The 23,612-nt window shown below is 33.7% G+C and overlaps 1 protein-coding gene across 1 annotated transcript; it reads right to left on the minus strand.

Moving 5' to 3' along the window:
* Positions 1 to 801: 801 nt before the first annotated feature.
* Positions 802 to 6,264, minus strand: LOC140444507 (uncharacterized). Its single transcript, XM_072536265.1, has one exon. It carries the CDS (start codon positions 6,262 to 6,264, stop codon positions 802 to 804), a length of 5,463 nt encoding a protein of 1,820 aa, XP_072392366.1.
* Positions 6,265 to 23,612: the final 17,348 nt, after the last annotated feature.

Raw genomic sequence — 23,612 nt, forward strand, 5'->3', positions numbered from 1 at the left:
GTAGTGCTGTTGTTTCCTCTTTCAGCACTACAAAACTAATCAAACTTCCTGCCGTTTGTAGTGTATACACTGCAGAACTATACGGTATCGTCGAGGATTTTTGTATATTGAAACCAACTGACCGCAATGTAGCGATTTGCACATCTAATGACTCCTTATCATCAATACATATTCAGTAATCAAAAACATATTCTCAGATCATCCTCTAGTAAATTTAGTACATGACATATATAATAAACTTACGGGTCATGGAGTAATTGTCACTATTGTCTGTGTAGAACACCGGTGGATTTTATCTTCTCCTCCAGACGTGTTGCTCACTGCCTGTTGGGGCAGTACCTTCGATCTGGTTCTAATTATATCTATTAATTAATTAAAATGTGTTACCTTACATTTGGCGATCACACTTCCCGTATTACACTTTAAAAAACATCTTACTACTTGAGAAACTTTATTTTGCGTTAATTGAACATTGTGTGTTGAAAAATGAGCGAATTAATTTTAATTAATCAAATGTGACAGTGACACAATGACTGATGTTTTTTTTCTAATAAAATTGAGAAGAGAATACGTGATAATCTCGCAATTATGTGCAAAGAGTATATGCAACATCTATCGTGCATTCTCGGGTACAACTCGACTTAAAACTAAAAGTAGTATTTTTTAAAAAAGGGTGTTCGTCATTTGGATCATAATTTTAGGTTGCGCTACGCAACATAGTCCCCCTCTTGATGTGAACGCATCAAAAAAAAATATTTATGTACAATTTGAAGAAAGGTATAACTAATCTAAAAAAAACTATTAAAATTCTTGAAGGTGAGTCATAGGAAGAGGACACAGTTTAGCAATAGAGCGAACGTATAACCCTTCAGGAGTTCTGACCTTAACAACTCTTACCTTGTTGTCCTTTCCCGGATATGTCTCAACTACCCGTGCTATAGGCCATTTGAGAGGAGGCGAGTTTTCGTCCTTAAGCAAGACAAGATCATCAGGCTTTATGCCTACCTGAGGAGTGAACCATTTAGGTCTATTTTGAAGCCTATTAAGATAATCGCGAGTCCAAACCTTCCACATATGCTGCTGAATTCTTGTGCATTTATTCCACAAAGACAATTTATTTTCTTGAATATCAGAGAGATCTAATTCAGGATAAGACATTAAGTTAGATCCAATAAGGAAGTGTCCGGGAGTAAGAAAGGAAAAATCGGACGGGTCGTCTGAGAGCGCACAGATAGGGCGTGAATTGAGCACTGCTTCAATCTGCGAAAGTACAGTGGATAGTTCTTCGAAAGTAAAATTGGAGTTACCCATTATTCTTACGAGATGATATTTGAAGCTCTTTATGGCAGCTTCCCAAATACCACCGTGGTGTGGTGAGCGTGGAGGGATAAACTTCCATTGAATTTGACATGAAGTAGCGAAAGAGCGAATAGATTCAGAGGTATCACCTTTGAGAAGCAACTCATAAAGTTCTTTCAATTGATTTTTCGCACCTAGAAAGTTGGTGCCATTATCGCTGAAAATGATACTCGGATTACCCCTTCGGGCGATAAATCTTTTCAGAGTCAATAAGAACGCTTCAGTAGAAAGACTGGAAATTAATTCCACATGCACGGCGCGAGTAGCTAAACATACAAACACTGCCATATAGGCCTTAGTAAGGGGAGCTCTCTTGAGTTTAGAGGTCTTGATTGGAAATGGACCACCAAAATCAACTCCAACGTTTATAAATGGACGTGCAATTTGAACTCTTTCCCTCGGGAGATTAGCCATGATTTGGGAAGCGACTTGTGCGTTAAAACGGTAACAAGTGAGACAATTTTGTATTATACGTTTGATTTGTCGAAGACCATCCAGAGGCCAGAATTTCAATCTAACATTGGACAGTGTATTTTGAGGGCCAGAATGTAGAAGTCTTCGATGTTCTCGGGTAAGTAATAAATTGACAATATGTGATTTTGAGGGCAACAGTAGAGGGAATTTATGATCATAAGAAACATCTGAAAAGAGAAGACGACCGCCTACTCGTATCATTTGAGACGAATCTAGAAAGGGATTCAATTTACGAATAGACTTATCGTTAAGCAGACGATTATCCATTAAAAATTGGATTTCCGAACTGAAGAAATGAGACTGGGTCAATTTGATAATCATTAACTTAGAACTAGAGAGTTCATTTGGAGTGAGAGGACCTGTACGTCTATGAGACTTAGCTCTTACATTGTGAATAAAACGAATGCAGTATGCAAAAGCTCTCTGAAGTCGAGTGAAACATGAAAATTTGCAGAGGGCATCATACACTTGTGAATCTGGTTTTCTGATCAGATGAGTAACCCTTTTGAGTTCAGGCAGTTCATCAACATTAATACTCGAAGGACCATTATATACAAAGAGGTTGAAATCAAAGTGTGGATCTGACAAAAATTGAGGACCATTAAACCAAAGATCACAATCAAGCAACTGCAAGGGTGTAGCACCACGAGATAATATATCCGCAGGGTTGTCTTTCGATCGTACATGTCTCCATGTATGGTTGGAGGTGAGTTCTTGAATTTGAGTTACTCTATTGGCTACAAAGGTAGACCAACGAGAAGGGTGTGAATTAATCCATGCGAGGACGACTTCGGAATCTGTCCATAAATTGACAGAATTTATCTGAGATTGGGATGGAATCAAGACAGAAAGAATCTTCGTAACAAGATTAGAGAGTAATAATACTCCTAGAAGTTTTAATCGAGGAAGAGTCACAACTTTTACAGGACTAACACGACTCTTTGAGGAGATTAGATTGCAAGAGATAAAGCCATTTTCATGTGATGTTCTTAAATAAACGCAAGCACCATACGCGCTAAGACTTGCATCCGAAAACCCATGTATTTGAGTACTTGTAACATTGCTAGAATTTTGCAGCAACCTAGGAATCTTGAGATTGGAGAGGTGAGGAAGTGTTTGTAAAAATAGATTCCATTGTGTAAGCAAATTTGGACTGAGGTGGTCAACCCAATTCGACCTTTCTAACCAAATCTTTCTCATAATTAATTTAGCAGATACCACTACAGGGTTAATCAATCCGATAGGGTCATAAATGGAAGCAATTAAAGAAAGAACTTCTCTTTTTGTATAGGTATCCTTAACGGTAACCTTTGGCACAAGAACTGAAAAATGATCGGAGTGAGAATTCCAACATAGGCCGAGAATTTTGTTCGTGTTATTTTCAGGATTGATTACATAACTAGCTTCATTAGAGATATGAGAAATACCTGCGAGAAATTCAGGTGAGTTTGCACACCATTTATGAAGCGAGAAACAAGCGAGGTTCAAACATTCGGTTAATTGACGATGAATTTCGAAGAGTGTTTCAAAATCGTTACAGCCATACAGCACATCATCGATATAACAGCAATTTAAAAGAGCATCACTAGCCAAGGGAAATTTGTCGGAATGTTTTTGAGCTAATTCCTTAAGACATCTAGTGCTGAGAAAACCGGAGTTATTTAATCCATAAGTGACAGTTTCAAGTTGAAGACATTTCAAATCCTCTTGAGGTGAATAACGCCATAAGATGTTCAACAGAAATACCTGTTCGGGATTTACTCGAATTTGTCTGTACATATGACGTAGATCTGCTACAATACAGTATTTAAATAATCTAAAATTTATCAAAATATCGAATAATTCGCGTTGTACCGTATAACCAGGAAGCATTATGTCATTAAGACTTAGATTTGAGGTAGTTTTCATACTGCCATCAAAGACAACACGCAACTTATTTGTTACGCTATCCTTTAAAACGCAATGGTGAGGAATAAAGTATTTTAAATCAGAGTGAATATTTCGAGTGGAGAGAGGCACATATCTGCAATGTCCAAGTGCAATATATTCATGAATAAATTGTTTATACTGTGCGTATAATTGATCTGACTTGATCAGTTTCTGTTCGAGGTTTAGGAATCGCTTCTTTGCGAGGAAAAACGATTCGCCCAATTTTTTATATTCGTTGGGAGATTTGAAAGGAAGATCTACTTGGAATCTACCAGATGATAATATTTTAAGTGACGATTTAAAAATATCTTCGGCTTGTTGCTCCGAAGGAGTTAGGATTTTTGAAGTACAAGTAGAAGACGAGATTTCTTCTATTTCCCAAAACGACCGTACGAGTGAATCGGTATTTTGAGTTCGAACGAACAAGGATACTTCATTTCGAGGTTGAGTATTTTCTTGAATGTTAAGTATAGAATATGAGTCAATTGACCCAGATGATTGAGGTACATTTCCACCTACAAGATAACCGAGATGAGTATTTGTTAAGGTAGGAAGATTAGGGCCTAATTTTATTAACCCGTAAGTAAGTAAGTCGAAATAAACATCTGCTCCAAGCAGCATTTGAACTTCGGCAGGAGTACAAAATTCTGGATCAGCTAGGTGAATGTTTGGTGGAATTTTGAGAGCATTAAAATCCAATGTAATTTGAGGGTGCTTACAAGTGATGGTTGGGAGAATCGCACAAGAGAGTGTAAAATGTTTTGTGGGATTAACATTTGAGAAAATATTTAAATCCACCATTTTATTCGACGTCGAACAGATTTCGGATATTCCAGAAATTTGAAGACTTTTTGTGTAAGGAATACATTTCAAGCGACTTGCTAATTCTTCAGTGATAAACGAAAGCTGACTAGCTGAGTCTGTAAGGCAGCGAACCTTAACGGGATTATTATGAGAATCATAAATTGTAACACATGCTGTTTGGAGTAGAACCTCCTTTTTGCCTGAGAGTGTAGAGAGAGATGATGCTCGGTAGACATCATTAGACTGAGATTGATTTGCTATTCGTGGGATTGCAGGTGAACTTGAAGTTTCGCTTTGAGTATTGGGATCACGAGATACATTAGAGTGAGTACAAGAATTTGGAGTATCATGCATATTGTGAGACTGGCGAGTATTTTGAGAATTATGATTTTCTTGTGAGTCTTGAGAGTGACGAGTGTTTTGGAAATGAGTGTTTCTAGTGGGTAGACTACGAGAATCTTGATTTGTTCTGAAACGAGAACTATTTGAGTTATGAGTAGAAGCGTTAGAGAAGTGGAGCAATGTGTGATGTCTCCTGTTACATTTAGCGCAATTTGACGCAAAGGTACATGAGCTTGCTGAATGACCACTAGCCAAGCAGTTGAGACACGCTTTCTTTGCCTTGACCGTTTGAAAACGCTCATCTTCAGACATATTTAAGAATTCCCGGCAAGTGTATATTTTATGGGAGTTATTTTGACATAAGAAACATTTAAAATACTGATTATTACTACTATACTGCAAATAATTGCTAACTGTGTTAAGAGAAGTAAAACGAGAAGGTTGTTTTTGTTTCGGAGAATGAGAGTATTCAGGAACAAGATTTTCGAGAATTTTGCATTTTCTTTCAATAAATTCAAGGAACTCCATTAAACTTGGGAGTTTGTTTATATTACGCTCGGTTTCAAATGATCTTTTAGTATTATAGTCTAATTTTTGAGTAAAGAGATTGATGAGAATTAAATCAGTGAGTTGATTCGAGATGTTGAGGTTTTCTAAGGCAGCGAGATGGCTTTTAATTTGAGTTAAGAAATCCCTTAGAACATGTGCATTGGGTTTTGTAATGAGTGGAGCATTTAATAAACTGTTCAAATGACTGTTTACTATTAAATATTTATTTTCAAATCTATTGCATAAATTTTGTATTGCAATTTCAAAATTGGAATCAATTATTTCTAGATTGTCAATTAACTTTAACGGTTCATTCCTTAACACTGATTTGAGATAAATAAGTTTTTGAGCATTAGATAACTGTTTATCATTTGTTATTAATTTGGTGAAAACATCAAAAAAGCTGGGCCATTCTGAGATTTCGCCCGAGAAAAAAAGTATTTTTAATTCTGGCAACTTTACATTTTGAATTGTGCTAACAGATGGTATTACATTTGTTACAATAGGTTGAGTTTGAACTGGTTTTGCAAATAATTGCGTGATTTTCTCGTACAAATATGAATCTAAATTATAATACTGTTCTTCAACTATGTCTCTATCTGAACAATATTTATCAAAATCTTCTAATTCAAGTTCCTTTTGTAGGTTGAGATACTCGCGATAAGTTTCATTTAATACATTTTTGCGTGCAATATATTGACCGCAATCTAAAACTACATTTTGGTTTTTTGAGACAAATGTTTGAATTCTAGTAATACAAGCTTTAGTATGCCCTCTCAATTTTATAATTTCTGCAACATCAGTCATTTTGAACGTGAGAAAAAATAATACAAATTTTAAATACAACAAGAGATACTTAGTATCATGAACTAAATAATATTACCATAAAAATCTATTTATAATCACTGCGAATCTAAAATCTAAAAATAAAATGACATGCGACAATGCAAAAAACAATTCGTAAAAGTTACAATAAATTACCAAACCGCACATTAAGTCCAACCGCGACCACATAAACTCCTTATCCCTTGCAAGTGTCGATGTCGATATACCGGCCTCTCGGCGCTAATAGAACAACCTTGGATCCTGGAACCGCCAAAACTCCAATGTGTGTATATGAGAGAATAAAAACTATGTCTTTTCTTTGCGAAGAAATGAGGAAACGAGTGATGTTTTTTACGAATAGTGTGAGAAAATCTTGAGTACTGCGTGAAAACGCCTTTGCAGAAACGAGAGATGATCGCCCTCGTGCTATAATTAATGAAAATTCAGCTTCCAGCTTTACATAAACGGGAACAGTTGCTGTATCCGGCTCGTTAGGAACATGTAGAACACCGGGGGATTTTATCTTCTCCTCCTGACGTGTTGCTCACTGCCTGTTGGGGCAGTACCTTCGATCTGGTTCTAATTATATCTATTAATTAATTAAAATGTGTTACCTTACATTTGGCGATCACACTTCCCGTATTACACTTTAAAAAACATCTTACTACTTGAGAAACTTTATTTTGCGTTAATTGAACATTGTGTGTTGAAAAATGCGCGAATTAATTTTAATTAATCAAATGTGACAGTGACACAATGACTGATGTTTTTTTTTCTAATAAAATTGAGAAGAGAATACGTGATAATCTCGCAATTATGTGCAAAGAGTATATGCAACATCTATCGTGCATTCTCGGGTACAACTCGACTTAAAACTAAAAGTAGTATTTTTTAAAAAAGGGTGTTCGTCATTTGGATCATAATTTTAGGTTGCGCTACGCAACAGATTTGATAACTATTATTGCAAATAAATCAAACTAAACTTGGTTTAATATCTCTGGGTTATTGTTAGCATTAACCTCAAATTAGTTTGTAAATAGCAAAACACCTACCTCAGTGGTCTGTGTTCAAATAGTATTTTACAGATTAATAATAATTAGTTAAATATGGCTTTTCACAATAAATGTTGTATCCTACAATGTACAAAAGTATTTAAATGTTGTGTGCGGAAGCAAATGTAACAGAAAGTAAGTAACCCTGGTATGTAATTAATAAAAATTATTTTACTTGAAGTAAATCATGCTATAAATTATTATATTAACTTTTTGCTTTAGTTGAAAGTTCTTCAGCAAGTAGACATGCACAATCTACACACATGTTTCAATCATTTGAGATACTTTATATAACTTTTTAGTTACAGAACACAATCATGCACAGTTACCAAACGAAGAGATTTTAATTGTACAAACTGATGAGAGTAAAGATTTAAAAGGTAATTGTAGTTAAAATTTTATATTTTGTATTATCATCAGCAGATTTGTGAACATTCTCTAATATGATTAATTATAAAATTAACAGTTTGCTTAACCTTCGGATACTAGAGTTTTTTTATAAGTTTAGTTGTCTCCGTGTCATAGACCAGCTAGGGCTAAAAACTAGAAATAGGAGCTTGCCTGTGTTCATATTCTCCTATTGCTAAATTTTAACAAGGTACTGAAGCATTCTAGTACTTACAATAAATTGTTTAATACTCACATCAAAAAACAGTCTACTAAGTCTCTTACACAGTAATGTCACTACACGAAGGTTAATATAATGAATAGATTTTGCCTTGTAAGTATTGAATAAAGAAATTAATATCACATTTACTTTTAGGTGTTTCCCTTAAGAATATCACACCGCTGAAAATATTGCAGCAGTGTAAGATATCAAGAAGTACAATTACCCCTAAAAAAATTGTATGAAGCATTAAAACAACTACACCATAAATATTCTTTGAAAAGAAATAGTAAAAAGTTTTTTAAACGCAGACTGTTAGAAGCTAAAGAGTTTAATAAAGAAAATAAATTGGTTGATCTTCAGAACATTAATAGAATGGCAGCTATGCTAATTCAAATTTAGTACAGAGAGAGCTGTAAAGCAAAAAAGCTAAGATGATTTACTCTTAAGGAGAAATTTTTAACTTTGTCTTTACAAAAACAAAGTGCTCGTTCATATAGTATTCTTTCCAATCTATTTATCTTACCCAGTAAGTCATCATTAAACAAACTTCTGGCTCAAACTATTGAAGGCCCAGGAATTAAGTTAATATTTGAGTCACTAAAAGCAACAATATCAAAAATGGAAGGAATTGATAAGCACATAGCAACAATATTGGATGAAATGGCGATTATGCCAAGTCTTCGTTACAATGAGTATAGTAGGTGTATAGATGGCTTTAAAGACATGGGAGATGACAGAGATTCATATATAGCAGATTATGTTCTCGTTTTTATGGTAAGAGGTCTATGAAAACAGTGGAAATCATCTATTTCATACCAATTTTGTAGCAGAGATGGTGCAAAAACCGCTTAAATTAAAAACGTGTTGGTGAAAGTCATTTCTAATTTCTTAGAAGCCTCAGCCTGCTATGCAGTAAGATCTGTTTCGAAGGAAATCAATTTAGCATCTTCCAAAATAACATATTTTTTTTTGTTCGAGTCTCATCTTCCATATGGTCTTCTTTTTTGGGGTTCTAGAACAGCTGCCTCAATCTGATGTTGTTTTTAGATTTCAAAAAAGAGCAATGGGAATATCACTGGATTTAGTAAAAACCATTCAAATATTCATATTATCAAATATGAAACTGGGATTAGACAAGGAGATTCGCTGAGCCCATTATTATTTAATCTGATAATGGATGAAATCATAAAGAAAGTTAAAAAAAGAAGAGAATATAGAATGGGAGAAAAGGAAATAAGGATAATATGCTACACCGACGACGTCATAATAACAGCCGAAAATGAAGATGACCTACACAGATTAATTAAAGAATTCGAAGATACGGCGCTCATATACAACATGGAGATCTCAACAGAGAAAACTAAAGCGATAGTGATATCAGCGGAACCGAGAAGATGTAAACTAGTCGTAAATCACAAAATAATAGAACAAGTGATGGAAACTGAATACTTGGGAATAAAACTGTCAAGCTACGGAGAAGTGGAAGAAGAAGTACAAAAACAAGTAAACATGGCAAACAAAGCAGCAGGATGTCTCAACAATACAATCTGGAAAAACAAATACCTCACAACGGAAACAAAAACAGGATATATAAATCAACAATAAGACCGATAATGACGTACACAGCGGAAACAAGAGCAGATACGGCGAAAACACAAAGAATACTGGAAACGACAGAAATGAAAGTCTTACGAAAAATAATGAACCAAACTCTAAGAGACAGAGTAATAAGTGAGGAAATACGAGCGAGATGTGGTATAGAGGAAATAAACGCGTGGACCAAAAGAAGAAAAGTGGAATGGAATCAACACATCGAAAGAATGACAGAAAATAGAATAGTACGAATAGCAAGAGACAAATCGCCAAATGGAAGAAGATCATTGGGACGACCGAGGAAAAGATGGTCAGAGAACGTCAATTGAGGCTAAAAACCGAAGTAGAACAGGCATTTTGCCTATTTATAAAGTAGGAAGAAGAAGAAGAAGAAAAAAGAGCAATAAATATTGTTTTGGCCTCAGTAGAATAACATATTGAAGAAGCTACTAAAAATCACAAAATTTCAACTCTTCCCTCTTTATTTATTTTAGAAAGTGTTTGCTTAATTCGTAAACACCTACATGTTTTTCCTGCAAGAGCTAATCATGACTACTCCACCAGAAATTCAACATTTGATTTGTATTTACTGGACCCGTCCACTGAGTTAGTAAAAAAATCTATATTATATTTAGAAAAAAAATTGTACAACCATCTCCATGATACTATAACAAACAAGGTATGCTCACTTGCCGTTCTAATCTTCTAACTAATCGACTTTGCGCATCACGTCATAACGAGACAAAGCCAGGGGACTTGTAATGAACAACTTCAAAACTTAAACTTTTAACGGTAGGTATACCTCGATGCCATATCTTGCACTAAGAAGTCATAACTAGTTACTTTCTGTGAAAACGTGGTTTGAAAATTATTAAGTAATTTGTAAAATTAATTAAAGAAATATATGAATCTTCAAATTGATTGTGTGTATTACAAACAAAATAGATATTGCTACAAATCATAAATTAAATATAAAAGGCCGGTAAAATGTAAAGAATTTGAAACGTAAGGAAAAGCAGATCATACTTCAAACTTTGTGAATATCATTTAGACATTTATTTTACAATCTTCGTGATTTTTCTCTTGCGGATATTGTAATTATCTTTAATATTTTTAATTAGAATTAGTATTTTAAAATACATTTTACATATAAAAAAAAGTAATTTTATATCTTCGCTAACATTTACATATTTTGCAGCTTTTATTGGGTTTTTTAAATAATTTTTAGTTATTTTTAATTTGTTGCCATTATAACTACGAAAAATATGTTCCAGTTCACTACATTTAGTTACAAATTCCAGTGTTGGTTTGAGTAAACCACCCTCAGAAACGTGGTTTACCCATTCTCGCGGTTTCTACCTTAAATTTGTCTCACTGAAAACACTTGAAGACCCATACTTTACGCATTTGTTTGTCTCTAGGAAACACAAAAAAAACGATACTGCGAAAAAAAATTACTTTTTTTATTTTAATTTTTTAAACAACACACCACTGCAAAATACATTATGGCAACCGAATAATTAGTCTTCTTTATAAAGTAGCTACAGGTAGTCGAGAGGAAGTTGCGTACGATAAATAAATTAGGTGATATTAACACAGTAACCTGAATGTTTTCACCACAAAATTTATGTAACAATATAATATAAAAAGTCTTTACTACATCAATGAATAATTAAAAATCTCATTCACTACGTTTTAAAGCACACAGGATAGCAACAGAGAGCATTTAACTTGGCATCATTAAAGTTGTCTCGGGCTTACGTCTTGTTGTGTTATAGTATCATGAACCATCTCTCTTTGCAACTTAAATCTTCAACTTCTTTCCTTAAGTTCCGTAAAAGGACAAAAACCTATTTATCTGAAAGACCATGTTATTCAGTAGAAGACTTTCTGAACGAATAGCTTTATGTACAAGTAACTAAAGTATATGTATAAATATATATTTTAGTATCACATGCAGCATCTTAAACTATGCAATTTGCAATTTATTTAAATTTTGCATTATATTGTGTATTTTATTATCTTTTATTTTGTGATATTGTCGATTTATGTAATTTCAGTAAGTTTTAAATTTTTGTTATTTTTCTGACTTTTTGTAAGCTTGTCCATACAATTGTACAATTTTCGGTGATTATAAAGAATATTTCTATTGTATTCTAAATGTATATACAGTTGTTTTACATGTATTAAATAAATAAATAAATTATATTTTGTCTTATTTTTTCGTAAATGGTATTGTGTATATTTGAATTTAAAAATAATTTGCACATTTTAAAATGTCAAATCCAATTTTTTTTCAAATATATCAAATTATATTTAAATATTTTAAGCTTTATTTTAATTTTCCCACCAAAATTAGTTCCGATACAAATCTCTTGGAGCGCTGAATTTCATATCTAACTAAAGTATTGTCGTGAAGCATCCAGAGGTAGGTGATTTGTGGAGTTATCCTAAGTAATGTGCATCAAATAAACTTCTTTATTACTAAAATTCCTTTAAAGATATAATTATGTTATATATTATGATTTAATTGTACTATAACATTTTGTATTTTGTAACATATTATTTATTGTAATAGATTTGACACGTATACATTTAAATAAAATAGTTCTAACAAAGTTATGGTCACCATTTATCAATCTAGAAAGTTTATTAAATAGGTGTAGACATTTTTTTAATAGAGGTTACTTGAAAGTATTACGAATCGTTAAATAATATTTGATTGATGTTTGTAGCCAAAAAAAGTACGATTCTATTAAATTTCTAACATATTTTATTTCTAAATAATTTATTACTTAGTCGCTGGCTTCTAAACAAATTCAAGTCACAAACTTTATCTTATACAAACGACCAAGAAGGGAATTGAATTCGAAGGGTGCTTTCTAACAACAATCAGTAATTACTGAAGGCGAACAAAAACATGATGTTCCAGCGAATTGCTTTTATATTTACATTTTTATGAAATATATGACATCTAACTTTTCTTGTTTAAATTAAGCGACTTTGTCTTGAATAGTAGATAGGGATAAATAATGGGTTATATTGGATACTATATTTTTAAATTTTAAATTTTATTAACGCTGTTTTTTATGAATATCAATTATTATATTTATTTAAAACATGTATCCCATTTTTATCGCTTTATTAAAGGTCGTCATTCTTATTCTTCTCTCTTCTAAAGAATAACACATTAAAATAAGAAATGGGTTGCACGTTTGAGTCCATTACAAACAGGGTTATAGAAATAAATTTTACTAACAATATATTTTAGTAATCATTTGACTCTCGACCTGTAAACATCAATACAAATTAGGCGAAAGTTTATAGTGGTGGTTAAAAACGGGCTCCGGTCGCGTTTTTACCGTCATTATCGTGTATCAAGTGGATATACTATTTATAAACTATTTAAAAATTAAAAAATACAGTTTTAGCAATTAAAATTTATCGGTGAGTGTTCCTTTTTATACTGCTACTGTTAATGGTCAAATACTAAATACTCAATATGAGCAACAGCAAATTCAACCAGAATGCCCAAATTTCCTTTTTCCACAAAATTTACAACCAAACTCAGCACAAATTTTAAACAACCCACCAACAACAATATATTATGTTCCTAACCAAGTACTATCACAATCTTCCTCAAACTGTCAATAACGTATGGTCCTAAAGTTTTGGGAAAAATTTCACCTGGTCTGATTAAGAAGCAAAATTCCTTTAACAAAGAAGGCCATGGAATTGTAATGTCATGAGTTATTGACATTTAATAAACAAAGCAGAATATTTTGGTTTGTGCTCTGCAAAATGCCTTATAAAATTGATATTCGTCGATTTGTTTATAATATGGTTGGGCGAATGTCGAAACGAGATATTGTTAATATTTATCGAGATCAAAACATAAGCAAATCGACAATTTATCGCACAATCAGAGAATGTGAAGAAGGGATACCATGTGTTAACTTACGTAAAAGTGGTCGACCGCGGATTTTGAACCATATAAGAGAGGCAAGACTGATTGAAGCAGCTAAGAACAAAATTGGGGTCTCACAGCGAAAACTGGCCAAAAGATTTCATGTTGGAATGACTACAGTAGACAGGACCCTATCGAGTAACAATATTATCTACCGGAAAAGAAGGAAAGCTCCAAAATACTTCTTCTTCTTCTTCTTCACGTGCCATCTCCGCGACGGAGGTTGGCAATCATCATGGCTATTCTGATCTTAGATGCTGCTGCTCTGAATAGTTCAATTGATGTGCATCCGTACCATTCCCTCAAGTTACGCAACCATGAGATTCTTCTTCTTCCTACACTTCTCTTGCCCTGGATTTTAACTTGTATGATCAATTGAAGTAGGTTGTATCTCTCATTACGCATAACATGCCCCAGGTATTGCAGCTTTCGTGTCTTGATGGTTTCCAATACTTCCATTCTTTTGTTGATTCTTCTCATGACTTCGTTGTTTGTTACATGCTCGGTCCATGATATCTTCAGGATTCTTCTATACACCCACATTTCAAATGCTTCCAACTTTTTAGCAGTCGACGCGTTAAGTGTCCATGCTTCTATCCCATAAAGCAGAGTCGAGAAAATATAGCACCTTGCCAGCCTAACTCTTAAGTCCAATTTTAGTTCTCTTGCACAAAGTACCTTTCTCATTTTATTGAAGTTTGTACGTGCTTTCTCTATTCGAACTTTGATTTCTTTGGAGTAATCGTTTGTGTGATTAATTATTGTGCCAAGATAGTGGTAGTTTTCAACTTGTTCTAAAGCACTACCGTTAATTGTCAGGCTTTCACCATTATTTTGGGTTTTTGATATCCTCATAAATTTGGTTTTCTTGGTGTTTATTAATAATCCATATTCCTTTCCATACTCAACTATCTTGTTCATTAGCTTTTGGAGGTCTCGGAGATTGTCTGTTATTATGATAGTATCGTCCGCATATCTAATGTTGTTAATTGGTGTTCCATTGACCTTGATTCCTGCTGTTTCTCCCTCAAAAGCTCTTTTCATAATTTCTTCAGAGTATGCATTGAATAGTAGTGGTGACAATACACACCCCTGTCGCACTCCGCTTTTAACTTCGAACTCTTCTGATGTGTGTTCATTAATGCGTACGTGTGCCTGCTGTTTATAATATAGATTTGTTATAATTCGAAGGTCATTGTGTTGTATTTGCTTTGCTTTGAGGATGTCCATTAGCTCTTTGTGGCGGACTTTGTCGAAAGCTTTGTTGTAGTCTATGAAACAGACGTACATATCTTGGTTCACATCCAAGCATCTCTGGTTTAGTACGTTGAATGCAAATAGAGCTTCACGGGTACCTACGCCATTACGGAATCCAAATTGAGTTTCTTCAATATCCATATCAAGTGTTTTGTAAATGCGTTTATGAATGATCTTTAAAAACAATTTAAGTGTGTGAGACATCAGGCTTATGGTACGGTGGTCAGTGCATTCTCTAGCATTTTTCTTTTTTGGGAGACAAATGAATGTTGAGGTCAACCATTCGTTGGGTATGTCACCCGATTGATAAATTTTATTAAAAAGCTTTAAGAGGACATCAATGTACTCATTTTCTATTATTTTAAGGATATCAATAGGCAGTTGATCTGGCCCCGGGCTTTTTCCGTTTCTGGTGTTCTTTAGTGCATACATTATTTCTTCCTTTGTAATTTCTGCACTTGTTTCTCTGTCCTCAAAAGACAAGTCTTGTGGGTTTCCTCTTTCGTCGTCGAAGAGCTCTTCCATATACTCTTTCCATCGTTTTAGTTTTTCGTCAGTCGTTATCATAGTATTTCCATTTTTATCTAAAAAAGTTGTATTGTGGTTTCTTTTTTGGAGTCCTGCCATTTCTTTAACCTTTTTATGTATGTTGAATAGGTCGTATTTGTTCTGAAGATCCTCTATCTCTTTACATTTTTCCTCATAGTAAGTTTGTTTTGTCTCTCTTATCTTTTTTCTGATTTCGTTGTTAATGATCTTGTAATTGTGACTGTCTTTGTTTTTGGCTTGTCTTCGTTGTTCCATCATGCTGAGTATCTCGTCGGTCATCCAATTGTCTTTCTTTCGTGTCGGTTCTTTTAATATCTCTTTGCATGGAGCGAGGAGGCAGTTTTTTAGTGTTTCCCATTGTTCGTTTATCTCGTAAGGGTTAGTATCTAATTTATCAATGTTTTCGTATATTTTCTGTTGAATTTTGATTTTTATATCAACTTCTTTCAGTTTTCTAACATCTAATTTTGGAGTTCTTTGTGGTTTTCTTATACGTTTAAGCTTAAGCGTGACATTATCGATTAGTGGGTTATGGTCTGATGCGACATCTGCTCCTGGATATGTTTTAACTGATTTGATGGTGTTACGATATCTCTCTTTAATCATTATATAGTCGATTTGGTTTCTTACAACTTTTTCCGGTTTATCTGCTGGTGAGCGCCATGTATATAACCGTCTAATTGGTAATTTAAAGAACGTGTTTGTGATTATTAGACTTTGTTCTTGGCAGAATTGTATTAGACGATCGCCTAATACACAAGAGGATCCATTAGAGAGAATTCCGAGATGTTGCCGCGCGTTAAGGCGAGTGCATTTCGTCAACAAGTCGAAACTTTACTTTACTTTTGTACCGAAAGCAGACAATCCCCCCAACCTACCTCAGGCTCGTCCAATTGAAGAGTTCTGGGCAATATTAAGTCGGAAAGTCTATAATAATGGATGGGAAGCACAAAATCAGGAACAGTTAAGACGCCGCATATACAGGGTGGTCCTAAAGTAATTGTACAAACAGAAACCATAGATTCTGCACTTTAAAATATTACGATTTAAGTCAACTTGCTTTAATAAAATGTTGATATTAAGAAAGATACAGGGTGTTAAAGTGGAAATTTAAAATTCTATTTTTCGCTATAACTTTTACGTTTGTAAATATTTTTGGACAAAAATTTATAATTGGACGCTTTTAAGTAGGATAAATTATAATTTTATACATAAATTAATGTTACTGATAGATGGCGCCACATATGCCACAGGTGTGGCATAGACTTGCGCTTAACTTTTTTGCTCTTAAAGTTACCTCTATTTGTGTTAAAAAATATTAAACATTGATTATTTTTACAAAGAAAAGGTATACTTGTTAGTAACCTCAAAATTTAACCGTTTTCGAGATAATCGCATTTTATAAGTCAGCTGCCTCATAATTCTTAGTTGTGATATTTGTGCGGTAAAGCACTCAATACCTGTAGATAAGCATAATTCATAGTTTATTCTTATTAAAACAACTCAAAGATGATAATGTAACATAACAAAATTTTTGTTATGGCTGCTAAATGTCTTATTGGAGAAAATATTCTTCATCTTCTTCTTTAGGTGCCTTGTCCGTATTCAGACGCTGGCCGTCATCATGTATACAATTTCCCTTTTCTATCGCTTCTTAAATTTCTATACCTACTGGCGTTGTATTACTTTTTCCCTATTGTAAAATGCTGAAAAACCAAAATATATGGTTTATGTAAGATGGTACACCACCACATTCTAGACAGAAGGCGTTGAGAACATAGTTAAATATACCTTTTCTGAACGTTGGATTGGACGTGGCAGTCATATTCCTCGGCAATGTGGTGAGATATTGATATAATTATTTAATTTATAAAAAAACCCAAAATAATATTATTCATTACGTAAATTGTTGTTTACCCATTTTTATTATGACAAATGGAAACTAAAGCACAGGTATGAAATAACACACGTGTCTTGTTTCATAATACTTTTGCTACAAATCTTACCTTAAAGACTCAGCATTTTTACAAAAACATCATCGTTGGCCTAATAACCGATATTGTTATAAATATAGTAAACAAACAGGCAATTTAGTTCAGCATAATATTAGTTCGTTAGTTCATAATATTATCATCATTATCATAATAGTCCATTTGTTCGATATGTAATTATAGTATTGTTCTGAAGCTATTTTCTTGTGGCATTTTAAATTAATTAATATTTAAATGGGAATAAGCCACATTTAAAGGTTAAAATACATTTATTGACGTTTCAATTTCCACTTCGGAAATCGTTCTCAAAATACAAACATTAGTGATCGAAAAGTAAATCTTCAATACTTACAATATCTTGTTCAACAAAAAATAAATTTGATCTATGATATTGTAACCGTTCGCGGATCATGGACAAGCTGGCTCTATGTAGAATGTTGTTCAACCTTCTGCTTGAATATGCTGGACGTAACTAATGTTTGTATTTTGAGAACGATTTCCGAAGTGGAAATTGAAACGTCAATAAATGTATTTTAACCTTTAATTGTGGCTTATTCCCATTTAAATATTAATGTAATTATAGTTACTCGTAAACTTATATGAGTGTATATAAGTAACCAATGAATGAGATACATCACAGTTTAATACATTATTTAACCTTTGCGACATAATATACTATAAGATTTGGATATAGATTCGTCCATTATACATTATAGCCACCACGTAGCCCAGAATTTAATCCGCTTGATTTTGGTGTATGGGGCGTATTAAAACAACGTGTCTATAAGAATGCCATAAACATTTGCAACCAAATATGGGAAGAAATAAATACTGCAACACTTTCTTTAGAACCAATGATGCTATTTAATATGAGATGATTTTTATGGAATATATTGACAAATGAATTAATGAAAATGGTAGACATATCGAACACTTACTTTAACAAAAAGTTTAGTAATTTAGTTTAACTATTTCTTAATTTGGTTTGTAAACAAAATGTTTTGATTACGACTTTAATTTAACATAAAATATAAAATGTTTGATGTAAAATCCTATTATTCTGTTTTTTGTCATATCCTATTATTAATTATCCTGCTGATATATTTATTTTATTTAATATTTCGTTAACTATTAACTTTAGTTATTGGTATTTTATACCAAAATTTAGATTTAATAATGTTTTTGTCTATTTTTCCTTCGTTGCCTGGGGTAATTGCCTTAACTCAGAAATATTGCGAAATATGCGATTATCTCGAAAACTATTGAGTTTAAAAGTTATTAACAGGTATATCTTTTTTTTTTGTTGAAATAATGTATCTTTAATATTTTGTATCACAAATACAGTTCACTCAAAGAGCAAAAAAGTTAAGTGCAAATTTATGCCACATATGTGGCATATGTGGCGCCCTCTATCCGCTACATCAAAGTGTGCATCAAATTATAATTTCTCATATTTAAAAGTACCCAGTTGTAAATTTTTATGCATAAATGTTTACAAACATGAAAGTTATAGCCAAAAATAAAATTTTTAATTTGCACTTTAACACCCTGTATCTTTCTTAATATCAACATTTTATTAAAGCAATTTAGCTTAAATCGTAATATTTTAAAGTGTAGAATCTACTGTTTCTTTTTGTACAATTACTTAAGGACCACACTGTATACAAAAATTAGAGAAATTGACGCCAAGGTCGTCCAAAGGATGATGCAACGTGTCAGGGGAATTATTAGGCAAATCGAAAATAATGATCCCTTGTCTGTCATTTGAATTTTGATTTATAATAAGAATAGTTTACTTAAATTGTTGAATAATTTAATAAAAATATAAGATTATTGTGGTCAGAGTTATATGCTTTTGAAATTTTTCCCAAAACTTTAGGACCATACGTTACAATCCTAAAGTTAATCCCACATTATCTACACCTCAAAATGAAGCTTATGATTCGATTGAGATGACACATACATTACAAAGTGAAGAATCTTCAGGGAAAATCAGCGACATTTAGTCATCGGACATCCACGAATGGCAAACTATACAACATAGTAACAAAAAACGCAAAATTAATCATCCGACACCAACAGAAAACGAAGACATGGTAGTAACCAGCAATAAATTTCAGATTCTACAAAAGGAAAACAAAAACGACATCAATAACAGTACAGAAAATACCAACGAAACTCCAGAAACCTCTAAACCCACCAATTTTTATATCTGGTGTTACCGAATACAATAAAATGGTTAATAGCCTATCGGAAGTAACAAAAACAGAGACCTTTTATTGTACAGCATTAAAAAACAACACAATAAAAATAAATTCCCGGGACTCAGAAACATACCGAAAACTGGTAAGACAGTTAAACAGCAAAAAAATTGTGCATCATACGTACCAAATGAAAGAGGATGGAGCATACAGAGTTGTAATTCGTAATCTATATCATACAGTGCCCATTAATATAATAAAAAGCGAAATAGAAAAACATGGGCATTTAGTACGCAAAATTGTAAATATAAAACACAGAGTATGTAAGGACCTTTTAATGATGTTCAACGTCAATATAGAACCTAATCGAAATAATAAAAAAATATATGAAATTCAATTTATAAACAACGCGAAAATAGTTATTAAGTCACCGTATAAAAAGATAATAAATATTGTTCAATGTACCAGATGCCAATTGTATGGACACTCTAAGACATACTGCAATAGACCTTATCACTGTGTCAAATGTGGAGGCAACCATATTTTATGTCAGCCGATTGAAAAAAACCTAGAGACACACCTGCCATATGTGCTCTCTGCAATGGAGCACACACCGCAACTTACAAAGGATGCATGGTATATAAAAAGTTAATTAGCCGTAGAAACAGAGCAAGAGGAGTATCATCGCACACTCCAGCGAACAAACAACTGCAATATAACAGAAATACAGTACAAAATAATCCGAACTTAAACAATCAAAATCACGCGACTTACACACAAGCAACGGGTGGAACAAATGTAAATAATGTCCATAAAAATACGAACTCATACAACAAAAATCATGCAACTTATGCTCAAATAACCAGTGGAACACATGTAAGTAATACAAACAGTGACATTTTAGAGATGATGAAGAGTTTCCTTAACGAATTCAAAGCTATGTTTTCATAACTAATAAATCAAAATAGCGTGATCTTAAACATGCTTTCCACAATAATAAATAAATTTAGTAATGGAGCTTAAGTCACTACGAATTGCACAATGGAATGCCAACGGCCTAGGCAACCATAACACAGAAGTTACTAACTTTCTTGAAGATCAAGAATCCTCAAGATTCAAGATCCCTCATTATTTTATTTACAACACCAACCATCCTGATGGAACAGCACACGGTGGCGCTGCTATTATTGTACGTAACACTAACCACACTATGAGGAAATACTGTATCAGACGGAAAAAATACAAGCTGCAGTAATCTACCTGCAGTAACCTGCTGGCCATCAGATCCAAACAAAATCCCAGATCTACTCGACTTCTTTATCCTCCATAGCATGGCCTTAAATTATTTTGACATACAATCATCCTGGGATCTGTCCACCGACCATACCCCCATAATTGTCACACTATCTACGCAAATTATAAAACGTCCGAATATCCCTAAGTTGACAACAAGTTGACGTGAAGTTTTACGAACATCAAAGACCAACTGAAATGTATTCGAGTCTTACATAAATAAAAATTTAAATATAAATAAATAAAGATTAAAGCAACCAGACGATATCGATAATGCTGTGCTTCTTCTCACCCAAACTATACATGCAGGCGCTGAAATAGCTACACCTCCTCAGAATGACAAAGAACCAAGTGACACCAACATACCCGTATATATAAAACGTCTTGTTGCACAAAAAAGAAGAGCCAGGCGCATATGGCAAAGGAGTTGCAATCCTATAGATAAAAATGAATACAATAGATGAACACGGCAACTTAAAACTGCTCTACAAGAAGCGAGGAATGATACATTTGAACTATTCATCAACAGCCTGTCAAAAGAAGACCACAGCATCTGGAAAGCAACGAAATCATTCAAGAGGCCTACACAGCACATACCACCTCTAAGGAAAGCCGATGGAAGCTGGGAAAAACTGCAGAAGAAAAGGCATCAATCTTTGCTGAACATCTCTCACACGTTTTTGGTTCACCTGAACTTAATAACAATAATAATGAAGAACAAGTTAAAAACTTCTTAGACACTGCATGCCCAATGATGCTACCAATCAAATGCTTTACTTCTAATAATGTGAAAGAACAAATTTCTAGATGCAATAACTACAAAGCTCCAGCCTTCGACATTATCACTGGGTAATTAAAAAAATTACCGAGAAAAGCAATTGCCCTACTAACAATGACATATAATAGTATCATAAGATTAGCCTACTACCCGATTAATTGGAAGTTCTCACAAATAATTATGATTAGTAAACCAAATAAACCACCAAATATTACTACTTCATATAGACCAATCAGCTTACTTCCAATAATGTCAAAAATCTTAGAAAGACTTCTGCTCCAAAGATTCTCAGTCCAAATTAATCCCAACACACCAGTTTGGTTTCCGCGAAGCCCATTCAACTCTACAACAGTGTCATAAGATTTTTAAAAACATTAATGTATGCCTCGAAGAGAAAAAAATTTGCACTGCTGCCTTCCTGGATATAGAACAAGCCTTCGACCGTGTTTGGCATGACGGTCTCCTGTATAAACTTAAGTCATTTTTTCCCACTCCTCACTATCTACTCTTAAAATCATACCTCACAGAACGTCACTTTCAAGTCAGATTCCTTACAGAAACCTCTCATTACTATCCCATAAAATCCGGTGTCCCTCAAGGAAGTGTCCTGGGTCCCTCCTGTACCTCATATACACTGCTGATATCCCAACAACAAATACGACCACAGTAGCCATGTTCGCAGATGATACCGCCATAATATCCATCGATGATGACCCCCAAGTAGCATCAGGAAACCTTCAAATACACATGAACCTACTACAAGACTGGATGAATAGATGGACAATCAAAGTTAACCATACTAAGTCTAATCAAATTACATTCACCAACAGAAACATCATATGTCCGAGAATCAGACTGAACAACATATTACTACCAGTAAAAACAGAAGTCAAATACCTGGAAATGACACTTGATCAAAAGCTCACTTGAAAAGCACACATCTTGGCAAAAAAAATCCAAATAAACATAAAAATACGTCAAATAAATTGGCTAATAGGCCGAAAATCACAGTTATCTACAGATAATAAACTTCTGCATTGAAAACGTGTACTGGCATCAAACGGCACAGTTAAAAATAGACAATTCTATATCCAAACCCATACATATAAGAAGGGGCGTTCGACAGGGATGTGTGCTTTCCCCTCTTTTATTTAACATTTATTCGGAAGCCATATTTCAAGAGTCTCTGGAGGATGCAAAGATGGGAATCAAAGTGAATGGAGTACTGATCAACAACATACGATATGCTGATGATGGTGTCTTAATTTGTGACAACATAGTCGATCTTCAAAAACTTGTCACTATAATCGGAGAATACAGTAAGCGAATGGGATTAGAGGTTAATACCAAAAAAACCAAATTTATGTTTATCTCCAGAAACTTGGATGCACTTGAAAACTCCACCATAACACTGAATACTAAGTCCATTGAAAGAGTGAGTAAATTTAAATACCTGGGATCGTGGCTTTTTGAAGACTGGGCATCGGACAGGGAAGTAAAATATCGCATTGAGCAAGCTCGACAAGCTTTCGTAAAATTTAAGAAGGTACTGACTTGTTCAGAGTTCGATCTTCAACTGAGACTAAGGTTTACTAAGTGCTACGTGTGGTAAGTGCTGCTATATGGCGTAGAGGGCTGGACACTCAAAACGAGGGATATAAACAGATTAGAAGCTTTCGAAATGTGGCTCTATCGCCGTATCCTAAAAATACCATGGACAGCGAAAATCACAAATATAGATGTCCTTAAAAGAATAAACCAAGAACGCCAACTTTTCGAAACCATCAAGAAAAGGAAAACGGCGTATCTAGGTCACATCATGCGAAATGAAAAATACCAGTTCCTCCAACTTATAATCGAGGGTAAAATTAAAGGCAAGAGAGGAATGGGACGCAAGAAAATGTCCTGGCTCCAAAACATAAGGCAATGGACAGGGATTAACGACATACAATCTCTGATACATATTGCAAGAAATAGAGAATTAATGGAAAATGTGATCGCTAACATCCATTAGTGGATTTGCATCTAAAGAAGAAGAA

The sequence above is a fragment of the Diabrotica undecimpunctata genome, chromosome 6 (genome assembly GCF_040954645.1).
Source record: "Diabrotica undecimpunctata isolate CICGRU chromosome 6, icDiaUnde3, whole genome shotgun sequence".
NCBI classification, from domain to species: Eukaryota; Metazoa; Arthropoda; class Insecta; order Coleoptera; family Chrysomelidae; genus Diabrotica; species Diabrotica undecimpunctata.

What these genes read in the sequence shown, in the direction of transcription:
- LOC140444507 (XM_072536265.1), bottom strand. Translation starts at nt 6,264, where the DNA reads ATGACTGATGTTGCAGAAATTATAAAATTGAGAGGGCATACTAAAGCT.